This window comes from Ovis aries, chromosome 19, assembly GCF_016772045.2.
Source record: "Ovis aries strain OAR_USU_Benz2616 breed Rambouillet chromosome 19, ARS-UI_Ramb_v3.0, whole genome shotgun sequence".
In the NCBI taxonomy this organism is placed as follows: Eukaryota; Metazoa; Chordata; class Mammalia; order Artiodactyla; family Bovidae; genus Ovis; species Ovis aries.
Genome location: NC_056072.1, coordinates 50,521,321 through 50,542,616, shown reverse-complemented (window position 1 = coordinate 50,542,616; position 21,296 = coordinate 50,521,321). Strand labels below are relative to the sequence as shown.

Sequence of the window (21,296 nt, the reverse complement as noted above, 5' to 3'; positions counted from 1 at the left end):
CCTGTGCTGACTGCTCTCTGCTCCTCCTCCTCTGGTGGCAGAGGAAGGACATCCTGGCGGAGCTGAGCAAGAGCCAGAAGGTCTTCTCAGAAAAGCTGGACCACCTCAGCCGCCGCCTGGCCTGGGTCCATGCTGCCGTTTACTCCCAGGTGAGCAGGGTGGCCTCGGCCCGCGGCTGCTCCCTCCGCCAGCTCACAGACTGGCCACTGACTGGGCCCGGGGGTGCCACCCCTTGGTGCCCCCTGCCCTCCCGGGCCTTGGGCACACACCTGACCCTCCCAGCTCCTCAGGCTCCCTCCCACCCTGTGTCATAACCTGATCTTTTCATGCCCATGAACTCAAGCAGATGCCGTCCATGGGCCACAGTTCCCCGTTCCAGCTCTCATGGTCCCTCTTAGAGGACCAGTCTGTCCCGCCTGCCCCCGGGCCTGCTGCCTGTCCTCCTCTTCTCCCAGCACGTCCAGGGCGCTTGGCCTCCCCAGCCTGAGTCTGCTTCTCAGACTCCCTCCATTCCCTGCTGTTAAGGACACTGGGTTGTTCCCTCCTCACTCATTCATTCCCTCATTCATTGAATAATGTGCCCAGATCCTGGAGAATGCCACATGCCTTCGTGACCTGGTAGCTCAGCAACAAACCAGAAAGCTGAGTCTGCCCTCCCAGGACAGACGAACAGACAGTGACTCCTGCTGTGACTGTTTTGACATCCCTCTCCCGGCCCTGGCCCCCAGCACTTGTTTTATCTCCCCGGCTGCCCTGGCATCTCCCCTGCAACCAAGCGAGCGCCCCTGGATGCTCCCCAGGTGCCTGTGTCAGGGCATCTGTTCACCTTCGTGGACATGCCCCTCCCGCATGAGTGGGTGATCACAGCCCTGTCTCTACCCGGCCGTCTCTGCTTGCTCTCTCTTCGGGTGGCTCCTCCCCAACCCAACCCACCTGCACCTGTCACCCCTCTGCTCCAGCCCCAAAAAGATGGGCACTGTCTTCCCACCACCGGGATTTCATGCCCATCCACCTCCCTCCATAGGCAGTCTTGCCACCCCCTCCCTCACTGTCTTCTTCACCCTCCCATCTCTCTACCTTCTTTTTGAATCATGATAAACTATACACAACATAAAGTTTACCACCTTAACCATTTGAAAAAATCATGGTAACATACAATAGGTGGCTTACCATCTTGATCATTTTAAATGCATGGTTTAATAGCGTTGTGTGTTTACATTGTTGGGCAGCCACCGCCAGAACTCTCTCCATCATCTCCCCAAAGTGAAGCTTAGACCCACTAACTCCCCACTGCCCCCGCACCTCTGTTCCCAATCACGGTTCTCCTTTCTGTCCCTGAAGTTGACTGCGCTTGGTACCGCGCGTAAGCAGACTTTTGGTCACTGGCTTATTTCGCGTTGCATTACGGTCTCATGGCCCATCTGTGCTGTAGCATATGTCAGGATGTCTTTCCGTTTTGAGACTGAGTAAATAAATATTCCGCTGTGTGTGTATCACGTGTTGTTTACCCACTTATCCCTCTGTGGACATTTGAGGTGGTCCTACCTTTTGGCTATTGTGAATAATACAGCTGTGAACATGGGGTGCTAATACCTTTTCAGGATCCCATTTTTTAAAATTCTGTTGGGTGTATACCCAGAAGCAAAATTGCTGGTTCGTGTGGTAATTCTATTTTTAACTTTTTTGAGGAACTGCCGTATTGTTTCTCGTAGTGGCTGCAGCAGCCCCAGTAGCAGGACGCCGGGTTCTAATTTCTGCCTGTCCTCACCAATAACTGTCACTGAAAAAAATGTTTCACTAATAATAATCCTAACCTGTGTAAACTGGTACGTACTTATGGTTTTGACTCACATTTCCCTAGAGATTAGTAACGTTGACCTTGCTGGGTATTTTATATATCCTTCGTTGAAGAGATGTCTAGTCAGTCCTTTTGCTTAGTTTTTAATTTGGTTGTTTTTCTGTTTTTGATTTGTACGAGTTCTTTCTGTATTCTGGATATTAACCCCTTCAGTTCAGTTCAGTCGCTCAGTCGTGTCCGACTCTGTGACCCTATGAATCGCAGCACGCCAGGCCTCCCTGTCCATCACCAACTCCCAGAGTTCACTCAGACTCACATCCATCGAGTCAGTGATGCCATCCAACATCTCATCCTCGGTCGTCCCCTTCTCCTGCCCCCAGTCCCTCCCTCAGAGTCTTTTCCAGTGAGTCAACTCTTCTCATGAGGTGGCCAAAGTACTGGAGTTTTCAGCTTTAGCATCATTCCTTCCAAAGAAATCCCAGGGCTGATCTCCTTTAGAATGGACTGTTGGATCTCCTTGGAGTCCAAGGGACTCTCAAGAGTCTTCTCCAACACCACAGTTCAAAAGCGTCAATTCTTCAGCGCTCAGCCTTCTTCACAATCCAACTCTCACATCCATACATGACCACAGGAAAAACCATAGCCTTGACTAGACGGACCTTAATCGGCAAAGTAATGTCTCTGCTTTTGAATATGCTGTCTAGGTTGATCATAGCTTTTCTTCCAAGGAGTAAGCGTCTTTTAATTTCATGGCTGCAGTCACCATCTGCAGTGATTTTGGAGCCCAAAAAAATAAAGTCTGACACTGTTTCCACTGTTTCTCCATCTATTTCCCATTAACCCCTTAGCACATTACAGTTGACAAATATTTTCTCCCATTCTGTGGGTTGTCTTACTGCTCTGTTGATTGTGTTCTTTGATGCACATTTAAAAGTTTTAAAAATATTAATTTGTTTGGCTGCACTGGGTCTTAGTTGAGGCACGTGGACTCTTTAGTTGGGAGCACAGAGTCTTAGCCACTGGACCACCAGGGAAGTCCCTCGCCCCCATGGCCCCTCTGTGCCTCCACACTCCCAGCAGTCCAGCCCTTTGCTGTCCTGGACTTGGCCATGGCCATAGCTTCCTCGCAGCCTCATCCCCACTTGCCCCTGCAGCCACTTCTGCTCTGGGCAGCTTCTGATCACAAGGCACCCTGTCACTTAAGGCCTTGCGTACCTTAAAACAGTGCAGACAGGCTTCTGGCCGGGGCTGTAGCGCTGCCTTGCCAGGCTGGTGGCCTGTCCTGCCTGCCCAGCAGTGCTTGATCACACCTACCTGAGCTCCTCTCCCGCTTCCTGGAGTCTAGCCCTTACGTCGTGCTCCTGGGAGAGTTTTCCTCATCCCCCAACTGGGCTGCACCCCATGTCACTCCCTCGCCTCCTGCTCTACAGCAGCCTGGCAGTACCTGTCCGCCCCACCTCCCCCCGCAGGAGAAGATGCAGGACATTTACTGGCTGCTTCGAGTCTGCCTGCGGACCATCGAGCACGGCGACCGCACGGGTTCTCTCTTTGCCTTCATGCCCGAGTTCTACCTGAGCGTGGCCATCAACAGCTACAGCGCCCTCAAGAATTACTTCGGCCCCGTGCATAGCATGGAGGAGCTCCCAGGTGATGGGGCCATTCAGGCTGGGAGGGGGCAGAAAAGCGGGCCTTCACAAAGCGAGCCCCAGGAGCCCTGTTCTGAGCCCCCACGACCCAGAAGCATACATCCCACACGGGCTCAGACAGCATCACACAAGCGTCTGCACAAGTCCCACTTGGCGGAGAGCCCTGTCCTAGGACCAGCAGCCACAGACCTAACAGCTGCCCCCTGCGTGAGGAGGAGAGCAGACAGATGGAGTAGAGGGCGTGAGGGCCCCGCCCCGCCCCACCCCGCCAGGACTGTCACTTCCTTCTTGGTGCTGCTGTGGCCCAGGAGCCAGCCGGCCTCTCACCCTCCGCCCTGGCACTGACCATGGGGTGTGGCATCCCACGCAGGGGCAGGTGGGCTTGCAGATCACAGCAAGGAGCGGGGCCCCTGCTGGTGGCCACAAGGAGCAGGGGCTTCTCGCAGACCCTGGATTCCAGGATGGGCTTGGGTGGATTAGGCTGTGGGCTTTTAGGCTCCTGGCCTGTCCCCTGCCCTGCCCTCGGCCTCAGGGCCTGCCCAGCCCCCTTCCTGAGTCTGTGCCTTAGTCTCTGCCCAACCATTAATGAACGTACTGCCAAAAGTCCCCAGATGGCAGCTTGGGCCCAGACTGGCCCTTGTAGCTGGCTCTGGAGCCTGCTCCCCAAGCCCACCCACCAAGAGATGTGCCTGCCGCTGGTGTCCGCACTCCCCACCAGCTCATCCTGTCACCCCAACGTGTAGGCTACGAGGAGACCCTGACCCGTCTGGCCGCCATCCTTGCCAAACACTTCGCAGACACACGCATCGTGGGCACTGGTGAGGCACTGGACAGACGGCTCGAGGGGATGGGCACGGGGTGGCACCCCGGGCTGGCCATTTTCTGCACAGATTGCCGCCCAGGTGGGGGTAAGACATGGGCACCAGGATCATGCCAGGCACTTGGTGAGGTGTGGCCTGTCCTGGCAGACATCCGGGACTCACTGATGCAGGCCCTGGCCAGCTACGTGTGCTATCCCAACTCCCTGCGGGCCGTGGAGCGGATCCCTGAGGAGCAGTGAGTGGGGGTCCGGGGGCAGGGGCAGGCATGCTGCCCTGCACAGCACGAGCCTCACCCCGGGCCCACCACCCATTGCTCTCGCAGGCGCATCGCCATGGTGAGGAACCTCCTGGCTCCCTATGAGCAACGGCCCTGGGCCCAGACCAACTGGATCCTGGTTCGGCTCTGGCGGGTAAGGCTGGCTGGAGGGGAAGTGGCTATGGCTGGAGGGGTTTCCCTGCCCCACTGACCTCCTGCCGTCTCTACCCCCAGGGCTGTGGGTTCGGGTACCGCTATACGCGGCTGCCACACCTGCTAAAAACCAAACCTGAGGATGCCAATCTGCCCAGCCTCCAGAGTGAGTACCCAGGTCTGGCAGGCAGGGGGCCCTCACCCGCTGCTCTGAGGTTCTCACAGACTTCCCTGCTTCTTCCAGCCCCAGTCCTGGGCTCGTGGTGGGCCCCAAACTTCCTGTCCATCCCCCAGGGTTTCCATTCTCTCCTTCCTCCAATCCGAGGACACTCTGGGACTATCTCTGCAGCCCCATGGGTGCTGGCAGCTCACACACCGAGTGCACCCTGTCCGTTGTCCTCTGACCCAGCTCCCTGACCTCCAGCCGTGTCCCAACTCCCATCTCCTCTGCCCCTTTACTTCCACCTGGTGGTCCTGGATCTTGGATGCCTGAGTCAAGGCAGGGGCATAGACTAGGGGCTGGCCAGGGCCCCAGAGGGTGTCCATGGTGTTGCCTGGAGGAAGGGGCCATTTATTGGGAGCAAAGTATTCACTGTCCTGTGAGCCCGAGGACCTTCATTGGGCCCAGCCCAGAGTCTTGGGTGGTCTAGCTTGCAGAGCCTACCTCCCCCACGCTGTACCTGCCCCACAGTGGCTCGCTTTAGCCCACGGGGTGTTTCTGCCCTTGTGGGCAGTGTTTGGGCCTAATGGGGTCCCCAGAGACCAAGGGCCTTGTGGCAAGTCCTTGCCAGTTGCCTTGGTCCTGGCTCTAGGGTGGACCTGAGCTGCCCGTGGAGAGCAGGGGGGCAGATCCGTGTCCTGCTGCTGACGGAACTATTGATTTGCTTGGGGGAGGGCTGGCCAGCCCGGGTGCGGCTGAGGGCTCTGGTTACTGCTGCGTGTCAGCCCAGACTTGGCGCCCACCACCTCAGCCATCTGCCAAGGCCACGCCAAGGGCAGCAGAGGATGGGAGAATGGCAAGGCTCGAAGTAGGCTCTTGGGGAGGATGGCCTTGACATGAGTGGAGATGGCTCTGGGCCGCCCTGTCTGTCTAGCACACCCTGAAGGGCAGGTGACTGTGGACTTGCTGGTGCTTGGGGGCCATTCCAGAACTCGGGGTGGGTTGGGGGTTGGGAACAATGGCAGCCTGTGGTTGGCCCAGCAGAGGGAGGGGACAGGTTTAGCCCTAACCCCTGCTAGCCCTGCACGCTGTGCCCAGAGGTTCCCAGAGAGCCGTCTCTCTGCGCTTAACCAGCAGCCCCGTAAGGGAGGACAGAGGCGGGCAGGCGGGGCCACTGACCAGGGTGTGATGATGCCCAGCCACCGCCCCCCCCCCCCGCCCTGTGCCCGCAGAGCCCTGCCCCTCCACCCTGCTGCAGCAGCACATGGCAGACCTGCTGCGGGAGGGTCCGGACGTGGCCCCCAGCTTCCTCAACAGTGTCCTCAACCAGCTCAACTGGGCCTTCTCCGAGTTCATTGGCATGATCCAGGAGGTGGGTCACAGGGGCGCCCTGCGGGCTGGGGGTGGCAGAGGACGGGGCACCACCTGCAGTGTGGGCAGACCCCTGACGGATGCCCGCCCACGTGGCGGGGCTCAGATCCAGCAGGCTGCGGAGCGCCTGGAGCGGAACTACGTGGACAGCCGGCAGCTCAAGGTATGCGCCACCTGCTTTGACCTGTCGGTCAGCCTGCTGCGCGTCCTGGAGATGACCATCACGCTGGTGCCGGAGATCTTCCTCGACTGGGCCCGGCCAACCTCTGAGATGCTGCTGCGGCGGCTCGCACAGGTGTGTCCATCTGGGCAAGGGGTCAGGAGCCTGGGGACACCCTAGTGGTGAGCTCCCCCCCACCAACGGGTTCCTGCCCCACAGCTGCTCAATCAGGTGCTGAACCGGGTGACAGCAGAGAGGAACCTCTTTGACCGTGTGGTCACCCTGCGGCTGCCTGGTGAGGATCCAGAAGCCCGGGACCCAGCACGCTGCCGGCCTCGCTTCCTCTGCCCGGAGCAGTGCTGCCTGACCCAACAGCCTGCACCAGACCGCCGGGGCCTGGCATGCCAACCTAGCTCAGCCGTCTGCGGGGAGGACGGAGGGAAGCGCTGGAGCCCCTGCAGCAAGAGCACTTTCGAGGCTCACCCCCCACTCCCTTTCCTGCAGGCCTGGAGAGTGTGGACCACTACCCCATTCTGGTGGCAGTGACCGGCATCCTGGTGCGACTCCTGGTGCATGGCCCAGCCTCAGGGTGAGTGCTGGGGAGTGTGCTCCCCTCTGGGGGTGGGTGGGGCCTTCCTGAGGCTCATCCTCACGTGGGCCTCAGTCAGGCCTGGGCACCGAAGGAAGCTAGAAGAGGGGTGAACCCAGTAACGAGTAACTAGGTGGCCGTGGCAGCAGCTCGGAGCAGGAGAACCCAGGACCTCAGCAGCGCAGGCGCCCTGGCCTCGGGCACCGAGAGTCAGTGCTAGGGGTGGCGGTGCCATCCTACCATGCCAGGACAGCCCTACTGGGCTTCAGAGCTGAGCACACACACCTGGGTCTGAAGCCTCCAGCAATGAGCACGTACTGCCTTTATTGAGAAATCCCATGACAGCTGGATCCAGGACACTTGTGGGCCCCCTGGCCCAGCCCCCCTCCCTGGCCTCCCCACAGTGGAAGCGGTGAGATGCGTGTGAAGCCAGGGCACTACTTTAGCCATTAGGGCTGAGACTAGTGCCAGCCCTTAAGAGCATTCTACCCTCGGGGGACAGCGAGTTCCAGATGGGCCCTCTGGTCTCAGCCAGGCTCGGCAGGCTTTTTACAGACAAGCTGGGGGCACAAGGCCGTGGCGCCCCTTACTGCTGTCTTGCAAGCCCATGGGAGAGGGCCTGCCCTCGGTGGCCTGTGATGCCCCAGGGGGTCCCTTAAGGAGCTTACTTGCTGCTTGCCTGCTCACCAGACTGCGTGGACTTGTGAAGCTTGAAGTAGGCTGAATGTAGCTGCACAGGGAGCACATTTCACCGGAGCAAGGGCTTGGAATTTCCTCTTTGCGCCCTGCGGGTGGGGACTGGTGTTCATTTGAAGTCCTCCTCCTCCTCCCCTGCAGGCTGCTCCCTTCCCCTCCCCTTGGGGTTCGGGAAGTGGTCACCATTCTCCATAATGGCTGGCCGCCTTGGCCCCGCCACTCATCCTGGGGCTCTAATTGCAAGGGCTCTTCCAGCTGGGCCTTGGTTCCAATCCTCGTGGGCACACGTAGGCCCTGCTAGGTCCCAGTGATGGGGAGAAGCAGGAGAGAGGTAGGGGACCTGAACTGCTCTACCAGTGAGGGGGTCCCTGAGGGAGGCTGGAGGACCAAGCCTAGGGCTTCCCACCGGCAGCTGGCAGTTGTTCGGGCAGCAGCTGGGAGCAGGGCAAGCAGTGGGCAGGCAGCGGCCTCAGTGGGGGCCATGGGCAGCCTAGGTCATCACCAGACCTTCAGAGGCTGTGGAGCTAGTGGACTCGGAGCCGGCCTTGAGCCGCAGGCCCGAGGGATTGTAGAGGTCGAAGTCTTCAGCTACCGCTAGCTGCACACGACCATTGAGGCCCCTCCTGCCAGGCTCCAGAAAGACCACGTGCTTGTGGACACTGGCTTTGCGGCTGGGTGCGTCGGGTGGCGTGGTACTGAGCACCGAGGACTGTGCGCTCAGCTCCCGGAGCGGGCTGGGTGTCTGGGGCCAGCGGCGGCAGCGGTGGCAGCAGCGGCAGGTGCGGAGGTAGCAGCGGCGGCAGCCGGGGCAGGGGGGCGCGAACAGGTAGAGGAGCACGAGTGTCAGGCCCACGGCGCAGCCCAGCAGCGTGGTGAAGCCGGTGTTGAAAGCATTGGGCTCCGGGTGGGGAAAGGCCACGCTCACGTTGTACTCGTGCGTCTGGTTGTGAGGCAGGCGGGGCCCAGTGGCCAGGCACACAAAGACACCCTCGTGCCACGGCTGCACACTCCTGATGGCCAGGCTGCCATCGGCCAGCACGGCGATGCTGCCATTGCGAGATCCTGGTGCCACGAGCAGCTCGTGCTGCGGGGAGACCCAGGCCACGCGCAGGGCTGGGGCGCTGGTGTTGCAGTGTAGCCGCAGGGACCGCCCCACCTGCACGTGCAGCTGCTCTTCTGGCCGCTCCAGGTCCTGAGCCAGGGCCACCGAGCAGTTCTCGAAGACACGGCTGTGCGCAAAGAAGCGCACGCGGGAGGCGGGTACCTTGAAGGCCTGGCAGGTGTACTCGCGGGCAAAGTCGCTCACGGCGCTGAGCCCCCGCTGGTGCCAGCGTCGCAGCAGGTGGTAGAGACGGCAGTCACAGGGTAACGGGTTGTTGTGCAGGTAAAGGCCATTCTTGAGAAAGGCAGGCAGCGCAGCCAGGTCAGGCACAGGGGTGCGTTCTATGTGGTTGGAGGAGAGATCCAGAATACGCAGGTGGGCAGCGCCCAGCCCATGCAGGTGGTTAAAAGAGAAGGATGAGAGTTCATTGCAGCCCAGGTAGAGACGACTGAGCGTGCCCAAGTGGTGGAAGGCACGTTCGTCCAAGTGCGCCAGGTGGTTATTGAACAGAAACAGCGTCTCCAGCGCTCCCAGCCCGTCGAGGTCGTGGCGGCCAAGTGCCCGCAGAGCGTTAGATGATAGATCGAGCAGCCGCAGGCCAGCACTGGCGTTGGTGAAAACTCCCCGACCCAGCGCCTCCAGCTCATTGTGATTTAAATGCAGGGCGCGGAGCCGGGAGAGGGGCGCCAGCCAGCCGGGGGGCAGGCGCTGGAGCCCATTGTGGCTCAAGTCGAGGTCTGCAGCCGCGGCCGGTAACGTAACCGGCACCTCCCGCAGCCCCAGGCCGGCGCAATCCAGCAGGTCGGCAGCACAAACGCATTTGTGGGGACAGTTATGAGGCTCGTGGGGCAGGAAGCTGTCCGAGTCCTGGGTGCCTAACGTGATACGCAGCAGGCACAGTAGTGTGCTCTGCAGCACCAGCCGGGCCATATCGGAGGCTGCCGGGGCCAGGACAGGGCAGGTCCGTGGGCGGCACAGATCCGAGACTCACCCGCTTCTCCGGTGAGAAGTGCTGGGCGACGGTCAGCGAGCCAGGACGCGGGCTCTGTCTCGCAAGGCCGACTAGTTCCAGGTTTGGAGATTTGAGTTGAGCCACGCCCTTTTCGGGCTTCCCCAGCTCCCTCCTGAGTGCCTTCCTGAGCGCGCTCAAGCTTCTAAATACTCCGGGGGAGGCGATTTCTCAGGGGGCGGGGCCGCCGGCTCCCATTGGCTCCCACTGGAGGGGCGGGGCAGCCGCGCCCCGCCCCCCCGCGACCGTAGTCCTCGCGTGGCCGCCAGGGGGCGCGAGTTTGGCCGGCGGCTTTCCAGAGGACCTGTCTCCCGGAAGAGAAGAGGAAGCCTGGGAGGTACGCCTTCCAGCTGCTTGTTTTTTTTTTTTTTGAAGATAAACGTGTATTAGGGAAATGGTGTTTTCCTTGAAGAATTGTGTATGAGGGGCAGGTGTTTCTTTTGTAGGGTTAGTATGTGAGAGAGAGCAAGTGGACTTTCACCATCTCATGGTGGTGCCCTCTTTGACCTGCTCAGGAGCGGGTCCTTACTGGGATCTAGGACTTTACTGGGAGGATCGGAGAGCAGCAGGGAGATAGGGTGGGACGAACAAGGAGGTAATGGGAATGGGCTGGACTTTCACAGGACCCCACCCCTCCAATAAAAAGGATTTCAGGCCCAGGCTTCTGACTTCCCTTGTGCCCTCTCCTATCTAGGACCGAGAGAGCCACGTCAGTGCTCCTGGCTGACCCCTGCTTCCAGCTCCGCTCCATATCCTACCTGTTGGGGCAGCCGGAGCCCCCAGCCCCTGGCACTGCCCTGCCTGCCCCTGACCGGAAGCACTTCTCCCTACAGAGCTGTAAGTGGGCCAGGGAAGACAGGGATTTGGGGCTGGGTCAGGTCAGTCGTCTTAAGAGCAAATTCCCAGGCTGGAAATACTCAAGAGGCACTGGGTTCTGAGGCCACATTTGGCCTGACACCTCCTCCCACCCCACCCCCGCCACAGATACAGATTACATCAGCGTGGAGGAGCTGGCCCAGGTGGAACAGATGTTGGCACACCTAACCTCTGCATCTGCGCAGGCGGCAGCTGCCTCCCTGGTGAGTGGGGCCACAGCAGCTCAGTACATGTCAGCACAACTGTGTCGCGCACACCCACTTGTCTGGGTATCTGACTCAGCCCACCCTGCACTCTGCTCCCTGCAGCCCACCAGTGAGGAAGACCTCTGCCCCATCTGCTACGCTCACCCCATCTCTGCCGTGTTCCAGCCCTGTGGCCACAAGTCCTGCAAGTACGTGGGCCCTTGGGCACAGGGGGTGGGGTCGGGGCTGTACCGGCCACTGGCACGCCCTCCCGTTGCAGAGCCTGCATTGACCAGCACCTGATGAACAATAAGGACTGCTTCTTCTGCAAAGCCACCATCGTGTCGGTGGAGGACTGGGACAAGGCCGCCCACGCAAGTGCCACTTCCTCAGCTGCCTAGGCCCGCCTGGCCCACACGCAGGAACCTCCACCCCTCAACTCAAAGCCAGGCTGGGCCCTCTTCATGAGCCCCTGGCCCCGTCCCCCTCCCCACCCCATCCCACCTCCTCGCCTGTGTGAACCGCATCAGCAGGGGCCCAGCTGTGCCCTATTTGTGCCTCAGCTTGATTTTCAGTCAGGGCCGCAGTGAGCATTAAATTATTATTCCATACAGTCCCGGCCCAGTTGTTCTTAAGGGAGTGGGCTTTGTAGGGTATGTCCAACAAGGATCTTGTCAGATTATGTCCATGGGAGAAGGCAGGTGTCTGGCAACTTCAGCCTCGTCCAGTCCTCCCCAGTCACATGGCAGCGAGTCCAGGGCCTTTGGACGTGTCGAGCCAGAGTTCTCCTTGTCACTGGGAAACGGGCTCGGCCGGCCCCGCAGCAGCCCTCACATGATGATGCGCGGCTCCGGCACCGACTCGCCAATGGATTTGTGGGGCAGCACGCTGGCCCCGTTGAGGTAGAGCTCGTCGTTGACGATGACGTCCTCGCCCAGCACTGTCACATTCTCCATGCGCACCTGCGGGGAGGAGGCAGGCACGGCAGTGAGGCAGGAGCGGTCCCCACCCTCCCCACCGAGCCCCGCTGAGCGTACCCACTGGCCCACGCGGCAGCGCCAGCCCACGATACAGGACTCCAGCCAGGAGTGGGAGCGGATGTGGGCGTCTCGCAGCACGGTGCACCGCCGAATGCACACGCCATCCTCCACCACCACACCGGGGCCCAGACTCACATTGGGGCCGATGCTGCAGTTCTCACCGATACGGGCACTTGGGTCCTGAGGACAGCGGAGAAAACCCAAGTGGGCCACCTGTCCTCCAGGATGGAGGGGACAGATCATGGGCTGGGCAAGGGCCTCACCACCAGCACGTTGCCCACAATGCCAGGGCCTGAGCACAGCTGCTCAGGATGCTTCTGTCGCAGTGACTGTAGGAAGAGGCACATGCCGGTGAGGAAATCCTTGGGCTGCCCAATGTCCATCCAGAAGCCTGCAGGGGAAGAATGCATCAGGAGGCTCAGCCCAGCCACAGACCACCCCCACCCGGTGGCATCCCTGCCTCACCCTGCAACTCCATGGCATAGAGCTGCCCTTCCTTGGCCATGACAGGGAAGATCTCCTTCTCAATGGATGTGGGCTGCAGCTGTGAGAGTGGGCAGCTCGTGAGCAGGGTCATGGCAGTGGTGGCCTGTCCTACCCCAGCCCACCCAGCAGCTGGCTTCTACACACCTGGATGCGCCGTAGCACTGAAGGACTCAGGATGTACATGCCTGCATTGATCTTGTTGGACACAAACACCTGCGGCTTCTCCACGAACCGGTGAATGCGGCCTGTGTCTGCCTCACACACCACCACACCGTACTTAGAGGGTTCCTCCACTTTGGTCACCTGAGTGCAGCGGGACTTCAGGCCTAGTCCAGTACTCCTGAGCCTTGATGTACATGCTGTCCTAAATTTCCCATGCTTTGTCCCCAGTGTTTAAAGACAAAAACTGCACAGCTCTACACCCACAACACCACTGGGGAGTTAAGGCTGCAGAGTGGGAGATGCTGGGCATGAGGACATGAATATCAGAGAAAGAAAACGTGCTGTCTTACCAGGATGGAGCCCTCCTGACCATGGTGCCGGTGGAACTGCACCATGGCTTCGAAGGGGAAATCGCAGATCACGTCACTGTTGAGGACGAAAAAAGGGTCTGCAGTCTCACAGAGCAAGTCTCGGGCCAGGGCCAGGGGCCCAGCTGGGGGAAACGAAGCGGCCACCATCATCTTGAGGGTCTGGGCCCCTGGAACCAGGCTCAGCAATCCCCATCCAAGCGTAACCTTTCCCTTTCCTGGCCCTAAACCCTCTCCAAGCGATCACTCTGTCTCTCCTGACCTGTCCCCAAAGGCTCCTCTTCGTGGGACATAGAGATTCGGATTCCTAGCTGGAAGGGAGAAACGCCTCCGTCAGTTTCCTCTCATCAGAGTGAAGAGCAGGGACCAAGGGAAAGGGCCCAAAGTCAGTACCTCACCTTTTGCTCCTGCGCTTTCATTTCCTTCTCCAACACCTGAGACATATAACTCACGGCCAGAATCACGTGGTCCACGCCGGCCTGGGGGATAGAACAGCGCCGGCCGCCAGGCGGGCTCAGCCGAAGGCACGGACGTCCCCGATCCCCAATCCCTGGCCAGTCCCACGACCTACCAAGACCCCGACCCGGGCCTTACCGCAGCCAGCGCCTCCACTTGATGCAGCAAGATGGGCTTATTGCAGAAGTCCACCAGCGGCTTCGGGATGCTTAGCGTCAGCGGCCGCAGACGCGTCCCATAACCGCCCACCAAAATCAGTGCCTTCATTGCACCTGTGGGCGGCCGAAGAGTGAGTCCGAGGCTCCGAGGTGTCCACGGCCCGCCTAGCGGAACCCTGCCGCACACTCCCGCCGCCGTGCCCTTCACTAGCCAGACTGACCAACTGTGACTCTGCCCTGTCCGCCCAGTCCGCGCTAACGTTAGCTCCGCGGCCACAGCAAACTGGGACGCCACGCCGGACGGAGAGCTTCAGGTTCCTACCTCCGGCTGGCGGCGGGCGGGAAGTGACGTGGGGCTCGGGCAGACCAATCAGCTATGGTATACGTGGCACGCCGTCAACGTAGGGACGCCGGGACGCGAGGCTCCGACAGACGCAGCCAATGAGAGCCGAGCGCGCCGAGCTGCCATGGGAACCGGGACCCGGACCTGCGGGTCAGCTGGCCATTGGCGGATCCAAAAGCGCAGCTGGCGCCAAGGGCGAGGCTTCCTTTGCGCCGCGCCCCGGCAGATTCCGGCACCACCCCGCCGGACCGGAAAAAAGGGGCAGGGCCGGGGGCGCGGCTGGGCCTGATCAGGCCAGCCGCCCGGAATCCGCGGGTTTTCTCCAAGACATGGACACGCGTCAGTTTCTAGCGGCTTTATTTTGACATACACGACCTCAGACACAAGCGGGGCGGGCAGCGCTAGGTGTACAGAAAGGGTGGGCTCGGTGTAAGGCCTGAGCACTCCCTCCCCTGCACGCAAGGTCCCGAGAAAACGCAGCCGCGCCCAGACGCGACCGGAGCCACGTGTCATATCCGGGCGCAGGGCTTGGACGGCGTGGACAGGCTTAGGCAGCTTCCAGGAAAGTGGAGCAGAGAGCGGTCCTCCAGACGAGGCCTTGTAGTTCCCCGAGAAGCAAAGGAACCAGGCCCTACCCACGGTTCTCCCCCAAATTTTCCCCATTAAAACATTTTTTAAATTGGTACAAACAAAACCAAATCGAACAGTTTTAAAGTTCAAAAACAATCTGCATCTAGGAGTGTGCATGTGACCAGATAAGAGCAAGGGAGCAGAGGATACCGAACAAGCCCAGGCCTTTGGCCCCTTAGGAGAATCCCCACGCCCACTGCACAGGCCCGGATGTGAGGGAGGGGTGGGGTCCCTGGCAAGTTGCTACACTGGTCCCCTTCCTCTTTAAGCACCGCCCATCCCACCCCGCTAGGGGGCTGGTATCGACTTGGCCCACGGAAGCACTATAGAGAGGGGTCACTTGGACACCCCAACCCGTGATCCCGTCTTGCACTTTGGTCCCAAGTTGGGGCTGGGAAGGCAGGGCCTGGCAGGGACAGGGCTCTCTGGCATGGAGCAGGGCAAAATAGTGGCAAAGAGCGAGTGCACACACATGCCCCCCACCCGTTAGGTAACGGGGCTGTGTCTTGCAAGTGTTCAAAAGTGCTGAAAAGGGACCCTGCCCTGGGGAAGCAGCAGCAAATACCAGCCCTGCTCTTTTACTGCCGGGAAAATACTGCATATGAGTGGGTGTAACCTCTCTCACAATGAAGAGCAGAATGGGGCAGCAACTCCCACAGGACACTAATTCAGGAAGCACGGCACATCCCCACACTGGGGAGGTGCCATCAAGTGGGTCCCAAGTGGGCCCAGACCCTTTGGTTTAGCCTCGGCCTTGCCAGGAAATGACTAGCCACACTAAGGAAGAGCTCCCCGCCCCCCCGCCCCCCATGGCTGAAGCCACAGAATAGTACAGGAGAGAAGATGCTCTTTACCGACCAGAAACAGACAACCTGCTCCTCCTGGCCCCCAGGAATGGGAACCTGCCCACCAACGGCACCAGCGTCAGAGGGCCGAGAGAGGGGATCCCATCGTGGAGCCCATTTAAGCTATGTGAGGCTGTGTCTCTAAGGAACTGGGAAAGTAGTCCATCAGTTACCGAGGCCTCTCAGACTCAGGCTGGCAGGCTTACCATTAATGCCATAACAGGGACATGCTAGCAGTGACAAAGACAATGGCCCTGGACTCAGAGGGGAGGCCACTAACCTCAGCAACAGCTAGGGGAGCTCCTGGCCACACCTACTAGAGGTGGCAGGTCTCTGTGCCATTACGGGCTGGCAGCAAAATCACTGAAACCATCGCCAAGGAAGGGGTCACCCCCTAGAAGTCTTCACTGCGGCACTGTCACTGCTGAGTGCCGAGGGGGCCATGCTGCAGGCTCACAGAGACGGTCTGAGCTAGCAGGGAAACTCCTCCGACTCATTTTGCTACCACTTTTTAAAAGGTAGCACCCGCTGAGGAAGGGCACAGGGGCAAAAGCTCACCTCAGAAATGGGGAAGAGGATATTCTGCTGAGGGAAGCATCAGGGAAATCAATACTCACTACTGAACAAGGCTACACCTCAGGGGAAAAGATCACAGGGGCTGGCACATGGACGAATGGACAGACGGATGGACCCCAGTACTGGTAAGACAAAACTCTAGTTAGCAGAATCTGGGCATCTGCACCCAGCGCCCAATGTCCTCAAAAGCAAACAAGCTTAAAATTCTCCCTCATAAGCCTGGAGCTCCTCACAGTGGGATGCTGCCTTTAGCTTGGCCTGGGGAGAGGTTAAGACCCTGAGCGGACCACGGCCTTTGAGCCCCGGAAGGAGCAGTCTCTCCGAGGCAGCAGAGCTGCCCAAGAAGCCAGAGGAAGCAGATTCCTGCCCACAGCCCAGGGGCTGCAAATACTGTCTGGGTCAGAGCCGTCAGAGGCCCCAAAGCCTGCTGGGAGGCTGACTCTCCTTAGCACACAGAGCAGGGACCCCTCCAGTGGGGCAAGAGGGGATGGTGTCCTTAGGCAAGGGATCTTGGTGAGAAAGGCTGGCTGGGGTGTGCAGGCAGGAGCAGGTTCAAGTGCCAAACAGTGCCTGGGGATCCCAGAGCCTGCCCTCTGCCATAGCTGGCTTCAGCACAGCTTCACAAATCTAGCCTCATGCCAAGGTCAGAACCAGGAAGGGTCCAGCTGTGTACAGTTGGCCCCGTGGTGCCCTGGGAACACCTGTCAAAGAGATGGGTGATACCCACAGCACAGGTTACAAAGTCCCCCACGAGATGGACACCCAACCCTCTGTGACTGAGGAACCAGGGGTGAATGAACATGGAAGGGCCCTGCATCAACCCAGGGCTTCACCCTGCAACTAGCAGGACCCTGCAGTCACAGACCCCAAAGACCTGGGCAAAAGAAACCAAAGTCCAAGGGCAACCTGTCCCTGCTGCCAGGCCCACCAGGGGCACCTCTTCCTTCCTAAGTCTGCCTGGACACAGCAGTTAGAGCTGTCAAGCTAGGCAGCCTGGCTGAGAGGACGTGTTCTGCCCTCCGTCACTTTATATATATGGATTCCAGGCTACAGCTAAAAACATTTCTTTTAGTTTACACCAAAGAGAAATATAACCCTTTAAAAGCAAGTCTGTGTGTCCTCACGGCAAGTTGAGAGCAATGGTCCCTGCCTGCGGGTGGAGAGGAAGGGGGTCCGGGGGACCCCAAGCTGGGCCTACTGGTTCTCGTCCCGCATCTGTTCCATGATGCTGATGAGGTTCTCCAGGCCGAACACATAGCCTCGGTCGGGCCCGTCATGCACTGTGGGGTCATCTCGGAAGCCCTTGAACGTGCTGTGTGCAAAGTCGATCATGCGGACGTCCACCTTGGGCGGAGAGAAGGGGCCTGCCTCCGGGCTGGTGCCGCTGAGGCTGGTGCTAGGGCTACAGGGCGGGGCCACCTCTGGGAGGCTGGTGTCCAGGTGCTTCAGACGCATTTCGGATCGGCGGTCCAGGTAGGACTCAGACCGGCACTCCTTGCCGTCATAGATGACCAGCAGGGAGCTGGAGTAGAAGCGGTAGGAGGCCTGCCGCTCTAGCACAGCCTTCAGGCCCCGCAGTTTGCTTAGGATGGGCTCAAAAAGGTCACGCCGCAGGTCCAGGCCGTTATGCAGGTACTGATAGAGCGCGTTGCGGAAGCCTTCGATGGAGAGCCCACGGCCATAGTATTTGTTCCTGCAGAGGTAATGCCCTGTGTCCAGCTGGTACACCTAAAACCCCAGGAGACAGGCGCGTCAGTACCAGGGAGGTCTGAGGACTTCATGGGGCCCTGGGCAGGCGCGGTCTGGAAAGGACTTCTGACCAACCTGCGCTTTTCTGCTCCACCCTGCACAGCTGGAATGAGCAGGCCAAGTTCGCCCTGATCTTTCCTGTGGTGAAGGCAGGAGAGTGTGGAGACCAGGCCTGCAGGTGTTCCGCCATTACCTGTGGGGCCCTCCCGGAGACCAGCTGGATTCAGACTAGGAATATCGTTCGTGCTGACAGACAAGAGTCTTAGTTGCCCCAGTGTCAAGGCAACAGGCTCTCACAGCGGTTCTGCACTAGAGCCCACTCCAGGGTCCCCGGGTAAGGACGAGAGGGCTCAGGGAACAAATCTGCAAACAGGCACTCAGCGACCCCCCAGGGGACTCAGCCTCCCAGAGAAGATTCTGGCCCACTGTGGGCTAGGAGGACCCCCGGCACAGACACCAAGCAGGCACATACACACAACCCCGAACACGCAAGCACCTAGGCTCTCGCCAAGGCCGGCTCACCTGCATGCCACAGACCCTGACGCCCAGCGTCGCCGACGTACTCTGCTCGCACTTCCGCATCTGCCGCGCAGCCTTCTCGGCGGACGCGTCATCGCCATGCTGCCGGGTGCCCATCTTCAGGTCCAGCACGCAGGGGTACTTGAAGTGGTGCACCACGTTCTCAAGCAGGAGGAACTCTGGGCTGCGGTCAAGGGGAGTAACAACATACTCGCCAGCAGTCCCAGCCAGGAAAGGACAATCCAGTTTTACTCCAAAAGAAGGCACTCCCTTCTAACGTAATGTGTGTTCACCTCACAGACTCTCAAATGTGGGTGTCACACCGCTAGCTTATTATTTCTTTGAAAACATTTTTATTATGGGAAAATACATACACCATTTACCAGGTTAACCATTTTTAAGTATGCAACTATCACTGCCATCCAATCTCCAAAACCTTTTCATCTTCCCAAACAGAAATTAGAAACTGTTCAGGAGTGTGTGTGTGTGTCTGTGTGTGCGTTCCTATGAACACATGTACACATGTGTATTTTTCCTTTCCCAATAGATAATATTAACACAGTAACTCCTATTCCCGCCCCACCCCTCATCCCCTGGAAACCACTATTCTACTTTCTGTTGCTATGAATGTGCCCGGCCTAGGTACTTCGTATCAGCGGAGTCATAGAATATTTGTCCCTTTCTATCTGGCTACTTCACTTAGCAAATTGGTTTCGAGGTTCATCCATACTGTAGCATGTGACAAAATTTCATGCCTTTTTATGAATGATTTTTAATTGTATGTATTTGCCACAGTTTTTGACGTCATCATTTTAATTTCATTCTTTAGCTCTGTCTTGCAGGAATACATAAATAAACCAAAGAAAATTTGGGAGTTTCACATACATCCCCAGCACCATCAATAAACCAAGACCCTGCTCAATCCAGTGCCTCATTCAGGCATAATGTAGCTCTACTGCAAAAATGATGACTCAGATTTAACATTCCCAAACAGGAATCTTTAGAAAAAGCTGGATTTAAATTTCTCTCTTGCCGTTTTCTGACTAAACTTCAAGCCATATAGTTAAACTTATCCCTTAGTACTTCCAGGATCTTCTGTTTACATCCAGGTCTTCATCTACATCTCCTGTCTGCAATGATCTTAGATAAAGGTACTGGTTTGTCACAGGTCTGCCAACAGTCATCATCGAGGCTCACAGCCGAGCCCTCAGTTCCATATTTTGGACTATGGAGCAATCACCTGGTCTTAGAGGGTAAGCCCCTCGGCATCACTTTGATGATGAACATTTTAATATCCTCTAATCCTTTCAAGAGTAATGTGAAATTCATTACGTACGGCTTTTAACTAGCCTCATTGCCTGCTATGATTTATAAACAAGCAACAATAAAACTCGAAGAAGGCTGCAGTAGTATCTCACAATACCTGAGGGCGTAGGACCCTGCCTTTCCACTCACTGGCTCTAGGCACAATACTTCATCCCCCCATGCTTCCATATACTCATCTATAAATGGGAGTCATAACAGTTCCTCCCTCAAAAGAGGGGAAGACTGAGTAAGTACATATGAAGTGCTCAGCACACTTCCCCTCAGTTTCTCAGTACGTCTTAGTTATTTATTGTCCACTGTTTCAAAACACTAACTGATTTTAAGAGTTCTCATTTCATAATACTTTTTTTACCTCTGCTCTCTTAAAACTATTTTACATTGGTATACTGTTTATCTTTAGAAAAAACACTAAAACACTTTTTTTAAAAAAAATATGTTGGGGGGAGAAATACACATGGGTACATGTGTTCATATGCGCGCACACACACACACACACACACCCCCGATTCTAGACATGCACTGACAAATATGGTAGCCACTATCCAGACCTGATGACTTAAATGCAGATTTTAATTAAATAAATTAAAACCTGAGTAACAGTCACAGCAGCCACATTTCAGTAACAGTATGGCTAGTGGCTACCACAGATTTCAGCATGGATTCTTCCATTGTCACAGAGTTCTACTGGATAGCACTTTTCTAGACTGTCAAGTTTAAGCTTCAGTCTTACCAGGCCCAAAATGCAGGGGAGTAAAACAATGATGAAAATATGAAGAAGAGCCTATGGAAAAGGGAGATAAGAACAGAAGACGAGCGCCGGGACAGGGCGGCTGACCACGGTGCTGGGAGGCGCCCTGGCACAGGAGCCGCGGCCCCAGGCAGCAGGCGCTGCCGGAGGAGCGCGACAAGGATACTGTAGAGCTTCCGGTCCTTGGACTCGGAGCGCATGCGGCTCAGCTGCTGCTTGTGACAGCGCAGGCTCCAAGGGTTGTGGCTGATCTTCTCAGAACTCAGACCGCTGTTGCCATCTAGCATCTGGAAAGGGACATCTGAGTGGCTGTGTAGCTCCACCTTTGGACTCTTTGCCTCCTGGGGGCTAAGAAGGAAGAACACACACATTGCTAAGGGGCTCAGACGAGTCATCCTCTGGGGTCTCACTACATAGGGCTGGGGAGGCCTGGATCAAGTCTAACATGCCATCCACGATCTTTCTGATGGGTGACACATGGCCCCAGAGGCATGAGCCCCTTCAAGCGAGTAAACGGTGTAAGCAGTAAGGAGCCAGAGTGTGCAGCCAGCGCTGCTAAACTGATCTGATCTGATGGCAGAGAGAACTGTTGCCACGTCTGAGAAAAGCCCTGATTCTAAGTCAAGTCACAGAGCTGTCTAGTTACTGATTTTTTTTTTTTCGGCCATGCTGCACAGCTTGCAGGATCTTCATTTCTCTGGGCTCGAACTCAGGCCCTCGGCAATGAATGTGCCAAGTCATAATCACTGCACTGCCATGGATTCCCTCACTGAAACTTATTTTTGAGTGAGATTAAGTATGTACAAAGTAATTTAATCATACAATTTTGATTTCACTTTGGTTCAAAAAGCTCACATTATTTTTTGTTTACATTAGTTTTATTTTACAATTCAGTAGTTTTTTTAAGTATAGTCACAAGGTTAGAAAACATCACCACTATCTAATTTTCATAAATTTTCATCACCCGCAAAACAAATCTTGTCACCATTAGCAGTAGCGACTTCTCATCAGCCCTACCCCCTCAACCCCTGGCATTCACTGACCTACTTCCTGTCTCTCGGACAGAAA

At 57.5% G+C, this 21,296-nt stretch overlaps 4 protein-coding genes across 18 annotated transcripts in view; 1 reads left to right on the top strand and 3 right to left on the bottom strand.

Annotated features, from left to right (window-relative positions):
- The window catches only part of RNF123 (ring finger protein 123), a 29,494-nt gene extending 18,059 nt beyond the window's left edge, over window positions 1-11,435 (top strand). For all 9 annotated transcript variants that reach the window (XM_042236205.1, XM_027957627.2, XM_042236204.1 and 6 more), the window contains 14 exons: window positions 42-149; window positions 3,268-3,445; window positions 4,188-4,262; window positions 4,413-4,500; window positions 4,588-4,675; window positions 4,756-4,840; window positions 6,067-6,206; window positions 6,312-6,500; window positions 6,585-6,660; window positions 6,870-6,954; window positions 10,456-10,598; window positions 10,746-10,840; window positions 10,946-11,031; window positions 11,103-11,435. In XM_042236205.1, the coding sequence (XP_042092139.1) occupies window positions 42-149; window positions 3,268-3,445; window positions 4,188-4,262; window positions 4,413-4,500; window positions 4,588-4,675; window positions 4,756-4,840; window positions 6,067-6,206; window positions 6,312-6,500; window positions 6,585-6,660; window positions 6,870-6,954; window positions 10,456-10,598; window positions 10,746-10,840; window positions 10,946-11,031; window positions 11,103-11,223 (1,557 nt within the window). In that variant the 3' untranslated portion in view covers window positions 11,224-11,435. The remainder of the gene's footprint in view (window positions 1-41; window positions 150-3,267; window positions 3,446-4,187; window positions 4,263-4,412; window positions 4,501-4,587; window positions 4,676-4,755; window positions 4,841-6,066; window positions 6,207-6,311; window positions 6,501-6,584; window positions 6,661-6,869; window positions 6,955-10,455; window positions 10,599-10,745; window positions 10,841-10,945; window positions 11,032-11,102) is intronic.
- Window positions 7,259-9,882, bottom strand: AMIGO3 (adhesion molecule with Ig like domain 3). The gene has a single exon (XM_027957631.3). It carries the CDS (start codon window positions 9,680-9,682, stop codon window positions 8,141-8,143), a length of 1,542 nt encoding a protein of 513 aa, XP_027813432.1. The 5' UTR covers window positions 9,683-9,882; the 3' UTR covers window positions 7,259-8,140.
- Window positions 11,405-13,839, bottom strand: GMPPB (GDP-mannose pyrophosphorylase B). 3 transcript variants are annotated; one of them, XM_027957632.3, is made up of 10 exons: window positions 13,714-13,839; window positions 13,473-13,606; window positions 13,277-13,357; window positions 13,141-13,189; window positions 12,861-13,003; window positions 12,493-12,651; window positions 12,328-12,406; window positions 12,126-12,253; window positions 11,860-12,042; window positions 11,405-11,784 (listed from the first exon to the last, which is right to left on the bottom strand). In XM_027957632.3, exons 2-10 carry the CDS (start codon window positions 13,599-13,601, stop codon window positions 11,653-11,655), a joined length of 1,083 nt encoding a protein of 360 aa, XP_027813433.1. In that variant the 5' UTR covers window positions 13,602-13,606; window positions 13,714-13,839; the 3' UTR covers window positions 11,405-11,652. The 3 variants fall into 3 exon arrangements, with proteins under 3 accessions (XP_027813433.1, XP_011955443.1, XP_011955445.1); XM_012100053.5 differs by having other exon boundaries at window positions 11,405-12,042; XM_012100055.5 differs by having other exon boundaries at window positions 11,657-11,784; window positions 11,864-12,042; window positions 13,473-13,839.
- Window positions 13,840-14,175: 336 nt separating this feature from the next.
- Window positions 14,176-21,296, bottom strand: part of IP6K1 (inositol hexakisphosphate kinase 1) — a 37,280-nt gene continuing 30,159 nt past the window's right edge. For 2 of the 5 annotated variants that reach the window (XM_015102419.3, XM_015102417.4), the window contains exons 4-7: window positions 20,395-20,576; window positions 18,158-18,333; window positions 17,711-17,773; window positions 14,176-17,614 (exon numbers count right to left, since the gene is read on the bottom strand). In XM_015102419.3, the coding sequence (XP_014957905.1) occupies window positions 17,081-17,614; window positions 17,711-17,773; window positions 18,158-18,333; window positions 20,395-20,576 (955 nt within the window). In that variant the 3' untranslated portion in view covers window positions 14,176-17,080. Of the gene's footprint in view, window positions 17,615-17,710; window positions 17,839-18,157; window positions 18,334-20,394; window positions 20,577-21,296 lie in introns of all 5 variants that reach the window. The other 3 variants (XM_060402538.1, XM_027957624.3, XM_042236217.2) reach the window with 2 other exon arrangements.

Excerpts from the sequence above, each read along its gene's own strand:
- AMIGO3 (XM_027957631.3), bottom strand. The coding sequence starts at position 9,682 with ATGGCCCGGCTGGTGCTGCAGAGCACACTACTGTGCCTGCTGCGTATC.
- GMPPB (XM_012100053.5), bottom strand. The coding sequence starts at position 13,601 with ATGAAGGCACTGATTTTGGTGGGCGGTTATGGGACGCGTCTGCGGCCG. Across the intron at positions 13,358-13,472 it reads AAGTGGAGGCGCTGGCTGCG|GCCGGCGTGGACCACGTGAT; the intron begins GTAAGGCCCGGG and ends TCTATCCCCCAG. Across the intron at positions 12,652-12,860 it reads GTCAGGAGGGCTCCATCCTG|GTGACCAAAGTGGAGGAACC; the intron begins GTAAGACAGCAC and ends CGCTGCACTCAG.